Source organism: Crotalus tigris, unplaced genomic scaffold (genome assembly GCF_016545835.1).
Source record: "Crotalus tigris isolate CLP2741 ecotype Arizona unplaced genomic scaffold, ASM1654583v1 scf7180000017801.1383879, whole genome shotgun sequence".
Lineage (NCBI taxonomy): Eukaryota > Metazoa > Chordata > Lepidosauria > Squamata > Viperidae > Crotalus > Crotalus tigris.
The window spans coordinates 203225-218794 of NW_024096646.1; the positions used below are offsets into that span (position 1 = coordinate 203225).

The 15570-nt window shown below is 44.2% G+C and overlaps 1 protein-coding gene across 8 annotated transcripts in view; it reads right to left on the minus strand.

Moving 5' to 3' along the window:
* The window catches only part of RAP1B (RAP1B, member of RAS oncogene family), an 80850-nt gene that overhangs the window by 41311 nt on the left and 23969 nt on the right, over window positions 1-15570 (minus strand). For all 8 annotated transcript variants that reach the window (XM_039342682.1, XM_039342680.1, XM_039342681.1 and 5 more), the window contains one exon: window positions 15093-15176. In XM_039342682.1, coding sequence (XP_039198616.1) covers window positions 15093-15149 — 57 coding nt within the window. In that variant the 5' untranslated portion in view covers window positions 15150-15176. The remainder of the gene's footprint in view (window positions 1-15092; window positions 15177-15570) is intronic.

A 15570-nucleotide genomic window follows, 5' to 3' on the forward strand; every position in this document is an offset into this window, starting at 1 on the left:
TGTTTAAGTGTGCCATGACCTTCCGCTTGTCCTTGTTCTCTACAAGATAAGGGACCAGGGCCTCCTCAAACAGGCTGCTGCTTGAGTAAGGGGCGGTCGCTAGGCACTACTTAGCCTTTGTGTCGGCCTGCCAGTGTTTTAGCCATAGCATTCTCCTGGCAATTATGTTGGAAGCTATGGAACTGGATGAAAAAATGGCCGACTGGAGCGTTGCGTCTGCAGCATATTCTGTGGCTGCCACCATCTTAGCTAGGTCCTGGTGAGTCCGCATGTCCTCCATAGGAATTATGGCTTGTAGTTGTTGTAACCACATAAGGGTGGTCCGGACAAAAAAGGAGGCCGAGGTGGCTGCTTTTATGTCCCATGCCGCTGTCTGGTGGGTTTTGCGAAAGGCTTGTTCCCACTTTTTGTCATCTGCCTTAAGAGCCTCCACTAGGTTCCCAGCCATGGCTGTCTGGGAGACCAAGGGGGTCCAGGCTTCATCTACTTTAGGAATTTCTAAGGCGTCGTTGAGATCCGCGGCAGTGCTGTACAATTTTTTGTCCGTACCACTCACTGATGGGAAGGAAGCGGGAGAGTCCCATTGCTTCTTGATCCCTTTCAAGAAAATGGCGGGGCAAGGTACGTGGTACTGCGTTGTCACCTTTTCAACGAATATGGGTCTGGATGTGGTGGCCGGTGTCGCTTGTGACTGAGGGAACTGTTCCGTCCCTATGTCCACCGTCACTGTGGCCTTGCAGAGTATCATGAGGAAGAGGTTGGGATTAAATAACCCCCCCTGAGGGGGGCTCAGGGGGAAGTTCCTCATCCTCTGACATGGTAATCTCAGGTTGCTCCTCCTCTTGTGGTGAAGAATAACCACTCATGGAGGACTGGGCCGGGGAGGCGGGCTCCTGAATGCCTGAGGACTCTGTGTGGAGTTCAAAGTGTGGCATGGACGAGGTGGAGGCCCCCTGATCGTGATGGGCGGAGCGCTGTGTTAGGGCTCGGTCCACCACTTTGGTTAATAAGGCCTCTAGCCGTCCATCTGCTCAGATGTCCTCTATGTCGTTACCTCTGAGTGTGGCGGCCGCAGGTGGTGAAGTGGACTCAGTGGTTGTGCCCATAGTCGTGGTTGTTTGTTGGGTCAATGTGGATCGCGAGCCCAGTGGTGGCGGTGTTCCTGGGATGGACCACACACCCTGGGTTGATGTAGATGGACCCAATGGTAATTCCATCTCGGTGGCCGTCCTTTGAACCAAATCCAATTGGGCCTGCCTCTGCGCTCTGGAGAACTCCTTCTCCAGGGCCTGGTGCCTATGGCTGGCTTGCTTTTCCGCCAACTTGGAGGGCCTCTTGAGCGAATGTTTTGTCTTCGCTTTGCACTTGCCTGCCGCCTTCTGGCCAGAAGGTGTATTGCAGCCATAATTGGGAGATGGAGAGGTCGTGCTCATGGACTGAGGCAACGAGGATCCCTCCATCCCGTTTGAGCAGTCCCAGAAAACAACTGAGAAGAAGCTCAAGCAGGCAAGTGATTGGCGGGAGCGAGATTGGAACAAGTACCAAGACTGTCCCCCTGATCATAAACAAAAATATTCTCTCTGGGCTACGGTCACGGTAGCTGAGGAAGGTACCGAAGGTATGTTTGGAGCCACTCTTTGGGCTCCCCCCGGAGGCCTTAGGTGACCAGGCAATGTGCACCAGTAAAAGAAAAGGACAAAGTATCAGTGGCGACCTTGAGAAGATCTGTAGGCCTGACTTAACAAGCAGAAAAGGCACCAAATGGCGGCCACCCAGAGTGGAAATTTATTCCTATTATTATTATTATTATTATTATTATTATTATTAAATATGTGTCTATGTGTCCTGCCTTTAGGCCTGTTGGCCTTGCAGTAGGGTTAGGTGTCCTTAGGCCTATGTGGGCCGGACTCTTGTTTAAAAAAAAATTTTTTTTTTAATAAATCCTGTTGCCCGGGGTGATCATGGACGGGGCGCTGGCTGTGCGCTCCTATTCCGCCGCTATTACGAGCTTCCGGATTAGCTGTGGAGCTTCTTTGAGCTCTGTTAATTTTTTTCTTTCCCGCTGTTAAAATGGCGGCTGCGGCCCGTTTTCCTCCGAAAACGGACTCTGCGGCCCCCAGGAATGTTTTATAGCCCCCGGTTCTTGTGTGGGGCTTACTTGCGCTCTGTCTGCTTCAGCGGCTTTAAAATGGTGGCCGCAGCTCGTTTTCCTCTGAAAACGAGCTCCGCGGCCTCCCGGAAGTTCCTTACACCTAGGGAATTCGAAATTGAAGCGCTGGTTGTGCGCTCCTATTTCGTCGCGTTTGGGGAATCCCAGCCAAGAATTGCCTTTGTTGCCTGAAAAGGCAACTAAAATGGCGCCCGCGGTAGCCCTGGGCTGCTGGGCAAGCTCCGACGATCCGAATTCAAGTTTGAATCCGGACCTGGAGCTTGTTATTTTCTCCCCAATTTGGGGAAAGAATACCTTGGAGGTTGGGGAGAAAGGCTCAGCAAGTGGTCTCTGCTGATGCCTTCTTCCCCCCCCCTTTTCCACCCCCTGAGCCCTGGGGCTGGCTGGGATCTGTGGGGAAGTTACCCCCCCCACACCCCCTTTTCAAATTTAGGTTTGAGATCAGGAATGATCTCAAGCAAAAGGAATGGGTAAATTCTTATAAGGGCAAAATTTTTAGAAGGGAAAGCCAATTATTCAGAGATAATCCATCAATGGGTTGCTTTGTCTAACCTGATAAGCTGAGAGCCACGCCAAAATGAGTCTTCCAGAGCAGAGACCAAGTTAAGAATGGGCTCCACAGGAAGAGGGGGCATGTCAAGTTTTGGCTACTTGGTCTCAAGAGCAGGCAGACAGAGAAAACCCATTGGTGGATTATCCATCTCCTGTACTGGAGAAACAAGAGATTTGACGCACCCTACCAGATGAACTATTACGTGAATAAACATTTGTTTGAATATGGCTAAAAGAATAGAAAATTTTGAACATAAAGGGACCCTTATAACAAGAAGGATAAGAGATTTAAGTAATACAGTATTTAATACAGTACTGATTAAAAAGGATGTTATATCTATATATTATAAGATAGATAAAAAGTATAGTATTTTTATAATGCATGACATAAAATATTGGGATGATGTACCTAAATAGGAAAGTTTGGACAGTTAGATGACTAACATATGAAGAAATTATGACTGATAAGAATTAGATTGAATATAAGAGAAATTAAGCATAAACAAAAATTATGAAAATAGGATGCATGCTGAACTAATGAGATGATGGTTATAAGAATAATATAAGCTGAAAAAAATGTTATACATAGAAATTATTATTTGTGTAAATATAAAAAATGCCTATATCTAATCATTTATATATTGAAAATATTAAGAATTATATTTTGGTTAAGGTTGAAGAAGGAGAATATAAATAGGAGAAGGGAAGATCAAAGAAATATATCATTAATATATTAATTATGGAATTATTAAATTTAATCATTATTGTTAATTATTACTGTCCTTTTTTTCTTGTTAAATTATAAACCAAGACAACACGCTGTACACTAGGCACTGGAGACGGTTATAGTTAAAAACCAATAAAATTTTTATACAAAAAAAGAAAGAAAGAAAGAGAAAAGAACTGGATGTCCCTCTAAAATTGATGAAAAAACAAGAAACATGGTCTGAGAGGTTGCCAAGAGCCTTACAGCAACATTAAAGGAGTTGCAGGAATTTCTGGCAAGTACTGGTTGTGTACTACATGTGACAATTATCTCCTGTATTCTTCATATTTCTTGGCTGTGGAATAGAGCGGCAAGATGGAAGCCTTTTCTTACAGAGAAAAATATCCAAGCCTGGCTACTTTTTACAACACCTACATCAGGTCTGGCAAAACTGTATGGGAAAGTGTGTTATGGTTTGATGAGACCAGGTTGAACTTTTTGGTCATTAATTTGCTGTAAAAGCAAGACTGAGCATCACCAAAAGTATACCATACTCACAAGGAAGCGTGGTGATGGCAGCATTATGCTTTGGATTTCCATTTTTTAGCTGGAACGGAGGCTTTAATCAAGGTGAAGGGAATTATGAACTATATCAGATATCAGTAAATGTTGACACAAAACCTTCAGACTTCTGCTAAAATGCTGAAGATGAATTTCACTTTTCAGCACAACAACCCAAAGCATGTATTGATGTAAATTACTTGGAATCAGTTATAAATAAGTAACTGCTGTGTCCGTTTAAACTCCAGACTGCCTGTCTGCAGAATTGTAAGTTTGTGTTTTGGGCATGAATAACTGCTTCAATTCCATTGGCCGCTGCCTATTGGCAGTCCGTATAAATAGAAGTTAAGCGGCTGTTAGAGCCGCTTCTGTGTTAACCAATAAACATGTTGTTATTTTCACCTTCGTCTTCTCAATGCCTTAAAGATCCCAGTACATAATAGTGGTGATGAGGATGGGATGTGCTGCTAAGAAACAGAGAGCCAAGAGTCACTAGTGGTAAGACCAGGCATCAGTGCCCTGGTAGGAACCTTCCCCCCCCCCTGCCTGCCAGCAAGCCACGCTGGAGGCAACCGCATCCTAAGGGACCCAACCCTAGGATCAATACAGAAGCCCTTAGGAGCTTTGAGCATTGAGAGGTCGGTAACAGCTAACCATGGCCAAGGTCAGAAAGCTGACGGAGTTCGACATGTTGCACCCTGAGAGGTGGAGCTCGTACGTTTCACGAGTCGAGAACTATCTAACAGCGAATCAAGTTAGCAAAGATGGCTCAAAGGCTGCAATGCTACTTTGCGTGTGTGGCCAGGCGACGTTCGATATAGCCAAAAACTTGGTCGCTCTAGTTACACTAGAGTCGATCGCCTATCCCGAGCTCAAGAAAAAGCTCAAGGAGCATTTCGAGCCTAAGCTCTCCGTCATTGCATGGAGACATGCGTTCGAAAAAAGAGAGCAGCAACAAAAAGAGTCAGCTGCCGAATTTGTGGCCGTGCTTCGGCAGGCGTTCAGGCTCTGCAACTTCACAGACTAGAAGAGAGGCTAAGAGACTGTCTGCTATGCAGTTTACGGAACAGGACCTTCAGCAGAAGCTGTTTGTGAAGGAGACCTTGATGTTCCAGGATGCTCTGAAAGAGGTAATGGCAGAAGAAGCTGCCGGGGGAGCTGTTAAAGCCTTACGGCCCTACAAGAATATTCCCAGCCCAGCAGCCGTCCACCATGAGGACGCAGAAAGAGCCGACGACCCAGACAGGGACAAGGAAGTCGACCGGCTGCAGAAGCTACCAGAAAGAGGGCGTAGGTCGCTGGATAAGGCAGCGCCCTTCCCTAGCTGCATGGGCTGTGATGGCAGATATCGGCGCTCGGAGTGTAGATTCCGTACAGCAGTGTAGATTCTGTACAGCAAACAAGGCCACATCGCCAGCATCTGTAAAGGTCACCAGAGGGACTCTCTACAAGAAGAATTTCCCAGGAAAGGTACAGGGGCCCCGGGACAAAACAGAGTTGGATTTTGCTCCAGCAGAAGGAGCATTTTTAGAACAGGAGCCCATCACCCCCTCAAAGAAAAATTTAGGCTTAAAGTCAAGCTTCAAGGAATTCCATGTTCCATGGAATTGGACACCGGGTCAGCCCTGTCCATAGTTTCTCAAAGAACTTTTAACTACAACTGCAATTGCAGTGGCAAAAGAGTCAAACTCAAGCTGTCAAATCTCGTGTTGACGGATTTTCAAAATTCCCACATAGTAGTTAAAGGGGAGGCTACGCTAACAGTACAGTTCAAAGAGTTTGAGAGTTCCCTGGATGTCGTGGTAGTCGAAGGCCACCGCACAAGCCTCATTGGTTTAGACTGGTTTGATGCCCTGGGCATCCACATGACTGGCATAAATAAAACGCAAGCAGCAGACCTGACGACTGTTTGCCAGAAATATGCTGATGTCTTCAGCCCTAACTTAGGCAAGTACAAGGGAGTTCCAATTGCCCTTCACCTTGGATCCAACCGTAATCCCAATCAGGATCAAGCCTCACAGAATGCCTTTTGCCCTCAAACAAAAAAGTGATGCAGAGCTGGACAAGCTGGTGCAACAAGACGTGTTGCAGCCAGTAGATAGCAGTTTGTGGGAAACTCCCATAGTCACACCACTTAAATCCAATGGTGAGGTGCGGATTATAAGTGCACTATAAATAAAGCATTTTAACAGCATGCATATTTGGTATCTGTAGTCAGCCATATCTTGGCATCATTGCAGGGATGTCGCATATTTGCCAAATTGGATTTGGCACAAGCAAACCAGCTTCTGCTGTGGATGATGCCACAGCAGAAGCTCAAACTATAGTAATCCACAGGGGAGCATTCAGAGTTCGTCGCCTGCAGCTTGGGGTCAGTGTGGCCCCAGGTCTTTTTCAGAGTGTGATGGAACGCACGCTCAAAAACATCTCAGATGTGTGCCCTTATTTCGACAACGTCCTCATAGCTGGGGAGTCAGCAGAAATATCGGCAGAACGGCTCAAAGCCATCCTTCAGCGTTTCCGTGAAGCATGGCTGAAGCTTAAGAGGGACAAATGCCAAATAGGTATGGACTCTACAGACTTCCTCGGTTTTCGCATAGATGCTGGAGGCATTCACCCTGTTGAATCTAAGCTCCAAGCTATTCAGCAGGCTCCCAGACCAAAGTCAAAGGGGGAGCTACAAGCATTTTTGGGGTTACTCAATTTCTACCATGCATTCCTGCCTCATAAGGCAGCATTGGCAGAGCCTTTACATAGGCTCTTGGACAAGAAGGCCCTTGGCAGTGGATGAGCACCCACAAGAACAGTTTTAAGGCAGTCAAATCACTGTTGTCTTCGCACTCCATGCTTGCACATTTTAATGAAAAGCTGCCTATCAGCATTGCATGTGATGCATCTTCATACAGAATAGGAGCCGTGTTGAGCCATTTAATGGCCGACGGAAGGCAAACTCCCATAGCTTATTATTCAAGGACACTGTCACCGGCAGAACACAACTATGCACAAATAGATAAAGAGGCACTGGCCATCGTGGCCGGCATCAAAAAATTTCATGATTTCCTTTATAGTTGCCCATTCAGTCTTCACTGACCATAAGCCACGACTTGGTCTGTTCACGACAGACAAACAAACTCCTCAGATCCTATCTCCACGGATGCTGAGATGGTCCATCTTTCGTACCGCTTATAGTTACAGTCTAATTCACAAAACGGGCAGGGAAATGGGCTACGCTGACGCGCTCAGCAGACTGCCCCTGCCAAACTCAGAGCCAGACCCCGTACCTGCTGCACACATCCTGGCAATCCAGGATTTGCCAGAGTCTCCCCTTAATGCTGGGGATGTGGCTGCTGAGACAGCCTCTGACAAAACACTCAGTCGCATTTTGAACTGGGTGCTCAGGGGGTGACCAGAAGCTAATCTGGGGCAGACTTTCACAGCTTCAGTAGAAGGAAGGATGAGCTGTCAGCTCACAAAGGCTGCATTCTTTGGGGAAGTTGGGTCATAGTTCCAAACTCCTTGAGGACTAGGGACTTAGAATCTCTGCATGAGGGACATCCTGGGATAGCCAGGATGAAGGCCCTCGCGAGAAGCTACCTGTGGTGGCTAGGGTTGGATAAGGATATTGAGGTCCAATTACAAAGTGCCACGTTTGTCAGCAATCCAGACCCGAAATGCCTCATGACCCAGTACATCGCTGGGAAACCACGCAAACCCCATGGTCCAGAATCCACATAGACTTTGCGGGACCATTCCAGGGGCAACTGTTCCTCATTGTCGTTGACATTCTAAGTGGCTAGAGGTCGCACCTGTCCCTACTATGACTACTGCCAGGACCATCCAGGAACTGCACAGAATCTTTGCCACACACAGGTGGAAACGTAATCGTTTCTGACAATGGGGCTCAATTTACCGCTGCGGAATTTCAGTCCTTTTTGAGGGCTAACATGATCAGCATGCCACTTTAGCCCCCTTTCACCTGGCTTCGAATGCCCAAGCGGAACACATGGTTAAAATGACCAAAGAGTCATTAAAGAGAATTGTGACCGGCGATTGGCAGCATCGGCTGGCAGACTTTTTACTTTGCCAACGCACGACACCCTGCACTTCTATGGGCAGAAGCCCAGTTGGACTGTCTGCATGCAGACTGAGTTGCCTCGGACACAGCACAGCCAAAGCCCCCTCAGTACTTGCAAGTAGGCGACCGGGTCTGGGCACGAAATTACGGTCAAGGGGCATTGTGGGTGGTAGCTGTGGTTTGTAAAGTGTCAGGACCACTCTCTTACGAAGTGGTCCTGGAAGACGGTCAAGTGCTACACTGGCACATCGACCAATTGTGCCAGAGGCTAGCGAACCAGTCGCTGCTCACAACATGGTTGAGAGTCAAAACCAGGAACAGCACGACAGCAGCCTTGCATCAGAGTCTCAAAGTGCTGGCAAGACTCCCAGTAGCATGGGCAGTGTAATAGTGAGAAGCGAGTCACCCTTGAGCACAGAGACTGCACCCACTGAGGGAAACTGGCAGACGGCCCTGACTTCTAGCTCAGCAGAAACTGTTCCACCAATGGACACAGCCCAAAAGACACAATGGACACAGCCAAAAAGACACCTGTAGCAAACGGGTCCCAGAGTCCCGGTCTACCCAGCCAGGCAAGGGAGCCGGTAGACTGGGAACCTTCGGCAGTTTTGAGACTTTCGGAATGGTCGTGGAAGTCACCAAAATATTTGCAGGACTATGTTCAATACTTGAAATTGTGAACTATCTAGGGGGAAGGGGTATTAGGTATTGATGCAAATTACTTGGAATCGGTTATAAATAAGTAACTGCTGTGTCCGTTTAAACTCCAGACTGCCTGTTTGCAGAATTATATATTTGTGTTTTGGGCAGGAATAACTGCTTTAATTCCATTTGCCGCCGCCTATTGGCGGTCCGTAAAATAGAAGTTAAGCGGCTGTTAGAGCCACTTCTGTGTTAACCAATAAATGTATTATTTTCACCTTCGCCTCCTCAATGCCTCAAAGATCCCAGTACATAATACATACCTTCAAATAAAAAAAAATGGCTTCATCAGAAGATCAAAATGTTGGAATAGACCAGCCAGAACCTGGACCTGAATCCAATTGAAAATCTCTGGGGTGACCTTAAGAGAGCTATACACAGGAAGTGCCCTTGCAATCTGACAGATTTAGAGTGCTTTTGCAAGGAAAAGATTCCCAAGGTAAGATTTGCTACGTTGATAGGTTCCTATTTCAAAAGACTGAATGCTGTCATAGAATTAAAAAGTACTTCAACAAATTATTAGTTTATGGGTAGGCTGTCATGGTTACGACAGACAAAGACAAATAAAGCAGAACTCCAGAGGCTTGAAAATTCCTCAAAGAACATGTTTATTAGTTACAAAGTATCAGCAAGGTCAAAAATAAAACCAAGTTTGAATACACAAGTAAAAATTGCCTAATTACAAAGTTAAATGTCCCACCCACAAAACTATGCAAGCAACTACATTCCCCAATTTCTAATCGTGAGAACAGATGACCTTGGTTCCCACGGGATAGAAGATTATTTTGACTAATGAACCACCTGGGCAACCCCCCTCCCTCCGTTCTATGTGGCAATCTAGAATGAGAGGAAAAAAATTGCTGCAGCCATGCTCATTGTAGAGTTGACAACTAGCCCCTGTCAAAAGGAAAGAGTCTCCTGTATGGGAAACAAAAAGGATGTTAAGTATTTCCTCGAGGCTTGTAAGGATATTTATCGTAAACAATTTTTTATTAAACTGCTTTCACATTTGTACATTTCATCCATGTAGCTTCTGACAGTGGATAGCCTTTCCACTGAACAAGATATTGTAACTTCCCCTTGTACAACCTAGAATCAAGAATTTGTTTTATTTCATAATGTGTCTCCCCCTCTACCAATATAGGGCACAGGCATTTGCAGTGGCTTGGTCTGAGCTTTCACCTCGAGCTCAATGTGGGGGGAGGCTTTGAAGACCGGGTCTTGGCGTGTCCAGTTTGTCTTCTTTCTTCCTCCTATAGGAACGTTTTGTGGATTTGCAATGGCAATTGACGTGTTTCTGGATTGGAGCATGGGAGCTGGGCTGCGGTAGCAGCCTTGGTTGGGATACAGGGCTTGACATCACAGCTGGCTGGGGAATAGGTGAGGCAGCACAGGCTCCCGCAGTTGGGCTGGGATTTCAGCACAGGGGGAGAAGAGATGGGTAGCCCTTGGCATTCCCCCCCAGGGCGTACACACTCTGAGCAACGGGAACCATCTCTTTTATCTCCAATCTGCCAAACTTCTCCTTCAGCTGCTCAAGCGAGGGGCTGTGGACTGCACACTCCAGTCGTCCCCTCCAATCGATCCCTTTGCCTTCTGGTATGCTGCGGACAAAAATCCCTGGGATGGCAGCAACAGGAGTTCCTCTTCAGTCGAAACAGGAGTGCTCCTGCACTGAGGGGCAGCTTCAGCTTGATAAAAGTCCACTAGGATTGTAGTTCCTCCCTGCTGTACCAGCTTCCCAGGTTGGATCAACAGGATGTTGGCCGAGCCTCTGCCAGTGATGCCTCCTCGGTGGCTGGAGCAGCTGCTTAAGCTCTGGCAGCCAGAGTTCTGTTGTGGCCAACAATGGCTCCATTCTTTTCCTCCATCCACAAATCTTCGCTGAGTCTTTACCGCTCTCCCAAAGGATGGGTAGACAGTCAGGACCCACCACCCCGAAAAAAAATGAGACTTGGTTTAATGTCATGGTTCTAACAGACAGAGACGAATAAAGCAGAATTCCGAGGCTTGAAAATTCCTCAGAGAACATGTTTATTAGTTACAAAGTATCAGCAAGGTCAAAAGTGAAACTAAGTCTGAATACACAAGTAACAATTGTCCAATTACAAAGTTAAATATCCACCCACAAAACTATGCAAGCAACTACGTTCCCCAATATATTCATTTGGCGGGCTTTTTATGCAACGCCCATCCCTAGTCACGGAAACAGCAGATGATCTTGGTTCCCACGGACAGAAGATTATTTTATTTTAATTATTATTTTATTACTAACAAAGCACCTGGGCAACCCCCCCTATGTGGCAATCTAGAATGAGAAGAAAAAATGGCTGCAGCCATGCTCATTGTAGGGTCGACACAGGCACTCTTAGAAAACCATATTATTTATTATTATTTTGCTCCCTAAAAGATTAGAGTTTGTTTTTTAATTGAATTGTACAGCTGATATGTTATATTAAAGGTGGAAAAAATTCAGAAGTAATTTAGCTAGGTCTGATTTTCTTACATCTCAAAAACCTGGCATTTTAACAGGAGTGTGTAGACATTTTATATCCACTATAGACCCTCTATAACCACTGTACAGTACTCCTTGCTTAATGACCATTCATTGACTAAATTTATAACAGCGTTGAACAAATGGTACTTATGACCAGTCCTCAAAGTTATGGCTAATGCATTGCCCCCAGTCATGTGATCAAAATTTGGGGATTTGGCACCTGCCTTCATCTACAACTGCAGGAATATGCTTCAATTCCCTCACAGACCTATCTCCTCCCAACTTTACTTTTTGTTCCTCCTGCCTTCCTCTGCCTCTGCCACCTTGCCTTCCACTGACTTTTGCTATCATCTTCTTCCCACTGCTGATGAGGCAAGCCTAGCTTGGTCTTTCATGAGGGAGCTGCTGGCCATGCAAGCTATTCTGCATAGAGCAGGAGAAGCCCGAGGTCCTTGCCTAATAATAATGTGGGTGTAGTCCCACAATTGCAGCTATCAATATTTTGCCTATCGACTGTTATCACTTAGCAATGGAAATTCTGGTCCCAATTACTGCCATTAAGGAAGGACTACCTGTATATCCCTTGACGCATTCTAATACAGAGGTCCTCAACCTTTTGGGCACCAGGGACCAGTGTTCTGTGGAGAGAGGTTTTTTTGCAGACTGGAGGGGGTGTGGTTTTTTGAGCTGCCTGCATCCCACGGATGAGACTTTGCTTGTTTGTGCGGACCAGCTGCCGTAGCCCAGTACTGGTCCCCCGACCGGAGGTTAGGGACCCCTGTTCTAATAGACAATGTAACTCACATTGCTTTAATCTAGGACATTTTAAATTTCTGCATACAGATAGTCCTCTACCTATGACAACTGAGCCCAAAATTTACATTGCTAAGCAAGACAGTTGTTAAATGAGCTTTACCCCATCTTACGATCTTTCTTGCTACAATTGTTAAGTGAATCACTGTACTTGTTAATAACACATTTGTTAAGTGAATCTGGTTTCCTCATTGACTTTGCTTTTCAGAAAGTCACAAAGAATGATCACATGACACCAGGACACTACAACTGTCATAAATACATGCCAGTTGCTAAGCATCTGAATTTTGATCAAGTGACCATGAGGATGCTGCAATGGTCTAAAGCAGAGGTCTCCAACCTTTCTGGGCTCGTGGCGTGGAGGGAAGGACAGCAGCTTCCAAATTGGTGTGGGTACACACGCAAACAGCACAGTGTGAGCAGCTTCCAAATTGGTGTGTGTGCACACAAACAGCACCGCGTGCACCGGTGTGGCACTAGCAGCCTCATTCATGCATGCACAAACGGGCCACGCATACCTGCCCGGTACTAGTGGCCTGGTTCGTGCCCACATGGGCGCTAGTGTGAGTGGGGGGAGTGTGCACATATGTGTGCGTGCAACGGCCCACTGGCCAAGAGACTGCAGCCCGGTAGTGGGCTGCTGCCCATAGGTTGGGGACCCCTGGTCTAAAGTGTGAAAAATGGTCATGTCACTTTTTTCAGTGCTGTAGTAACTTGAAACTGTCATTAAATGAATAGTTGAGGATTACCTGTTTTTTCTAGAGTAGCTGTCATTTTAATTACACTACCATTCTCACTTTCTCATACTATAAAAAATACAGACCAAATCACTAAAAAAATTTAAAACATGCCATGTGTTTTAAGTATATACACATCTATGTATGAGTGCTTTTTTTCAAAAGTAGAGAGAATACAGATTTTATTTCATGCAACACCAAATGGCATTATCACTGACAGTGTACATTGTGAAATATTAAAACCCCATTTTGCAACATATAATAAACTACCAGTTTTCCACTGACTTCAGAAATACCTTGCAATCTAAGGTGAACTTCCAAACTAATTTTAAACAATGCAACTGGTGACTTTATACTCCAAAGAGAATCCCATCAACAGCCCAAGTTCTTTCTATTGTTTTTTTTTTTGCTTTTTTAAAAAAGTAATCTGTAAATTTATGAGGGCAATTTGGAAATAAACCTCCATTTGGTTATCAATGACACTTGCAGATACAGAACTTTTATTGTACACATTAGAAAACTAGAACATTTTTGACAGAACCTCCATTCAAATTGAGAAATTTGTCATAATGTCTTACAAGGTTTGAAATTCCTTAGTAGTAGTCGCTCAGCACCACATCTGGACTATGGGGGGTTTGATCAAAAACATTCCAACGGAACTGCTTCAAAAGTTCCTGGACGTTTCTAGCAGTATGTGGGTGAGCATTATCGTGAACCAATACCACACTGGAAGTGGTGCCATAGAAAATCCCACCAAATGTGAAGATGCCAAAGGAATACTGCTAGTGAAGTTCATGGAACATGGTTCGACTATCAATTTAGAAATCTACTGTGAAACATTACAAAAACTCAGACAAGCCATCCATAACAAGCGTTGGGGCATGCTGACTTCTGGTGTGGTGTTGGTTCACAATAATGCTTGCCCGCACACTGCTAAATATGCACCCAAGAACTTTTGAAGCAGTTCTGTTGGGATGTTTTTGATCACCCCCCATAGCCCAGATTTGGCGCTGAGCGACTATTACTAAAGAAGTTCAAACCTGGTAAGACGTTATGACAAGTGCCTCAATTTGAATCGCGATTATTTCGAAAAGTAATGCAATGTTGTAGTTTTCTAATGTGTATAATGAAAGTTCTGTATCTGCGAGTGTGTCATTGATAACCAAACGGAGGTTTATTTCCAAATTGCCCTCGTACAAAGCTAATATTGGTCTATGGTAAGTTCTTTCATCATTCTCAGACACTAAGTTCTCTTTCCCTCTATGGAAAAGTTTTTTAAATGTTCTCTGAATTAAATTTATAGTTTCATTCTTTGTGTGCATGCCTCTGAGTTCTTTTTTTGACTTCAACTGACCGCCTGGATAATCCTGTACTTTTGTTGGCAAGATTTTGTAAGTGCTATTCTGCCTATCAATTTAAAATCTTCCAAAGATCTGATCTTTAGGAAGTACTACTAAATACTAAATGTTTGCGGTAGCTCAGATTACTAGATTTTTAAAATATAAGATACATAGGTATTTCCAATCAATATAGGGTTTTATAGACAAAGAATAGGTGCACCCAATGAGGGTCTAAGCACTCCTTTCACTTGATTTTGAAATGTGCATGCTCATAGGAGTAAAGTAACTTATAGCCACTTATTTACAGTATCATTCTAGGGTTGTCAAAGAATTAAAGCAATTTTGAAAAAAAAAAAACTTTTAACTGTTTGAGTCCTAAACAAGAGTCAAACTTCTGAAGTCTTCAAATTTTCCATTTGCTTGGAGGGAACTTAAGAATTCCTATACTCCCTTGCTGACAATACTTGAATTGTTTCAGCACTAAATGTAAGAATAAAACTGTTTTAGATCATTTTGCTGTCAGCCTTGCTAGGTAATCCAAACAAGAAGCACATCCACAAGTACTAACTTTAGTTTTATTGTAAGGCCACATTAACATAATCTTGCAAGTCTGAAAGTACATCTCTTCTCCCTGCTTTGCAGTCCAAAAAAACTAGAAAGGGTCCCTTTTGAGACCTCTTCCATGCCCCCATGGTTTCTCTGGACTAAGCTGCCTTTCAGCTGACTATTGTCTAGCTCTTTCTCCTGTCTGCCATATATCTTTACATTACTTTGTTGTGTTATTTTTTTTTCTAGAAATCAATTCAATTCTAGAAATTGAATTTCACAATACAATATTCTTATGCATAAAAGTCATCTAAAGTTTAGTCACCCTGAGCTGTAGATGCAACATATTTTCTCTGCTTATAAATCAGTAAGATGGAGGTGAATACTACTTACCAATGCAGACTTCCCAACACCTCCCGAACCAAGAACTACTAGTTTATATTCGCGCATGATGTAAATCTTAAATCACCTTAAAACCTGCAATACAAAGAAATATGCTATGTTGCAAATATACATGTGTCAATATAGTTCATTAACATGTAGGCCATGTATAAAATTGTGGAATTGTTCCACTGTTTGTTTATTTATTTTTCCTACTTCTTAATTACCCATTTTTCTCTGAGAGCAGCTCTAAATTTTAAAAACAATAAATAGAAATATGGCTATTTTATTCTAAAGTTAGTAACACATTTTATGGGATAAACCTTGAAAAGTATGCAGAGGAAAAGCAAAATATTTTATTTCAATATGGTAATTTATCTAGAGTCTCCAAATTTGCACATGCACATATACTCATGTCAAATTAACCTCAAACTTTTTATCAGTTAACTCACATAATCTCAATTTATAAAATGTTCTAAATTTTTAATCC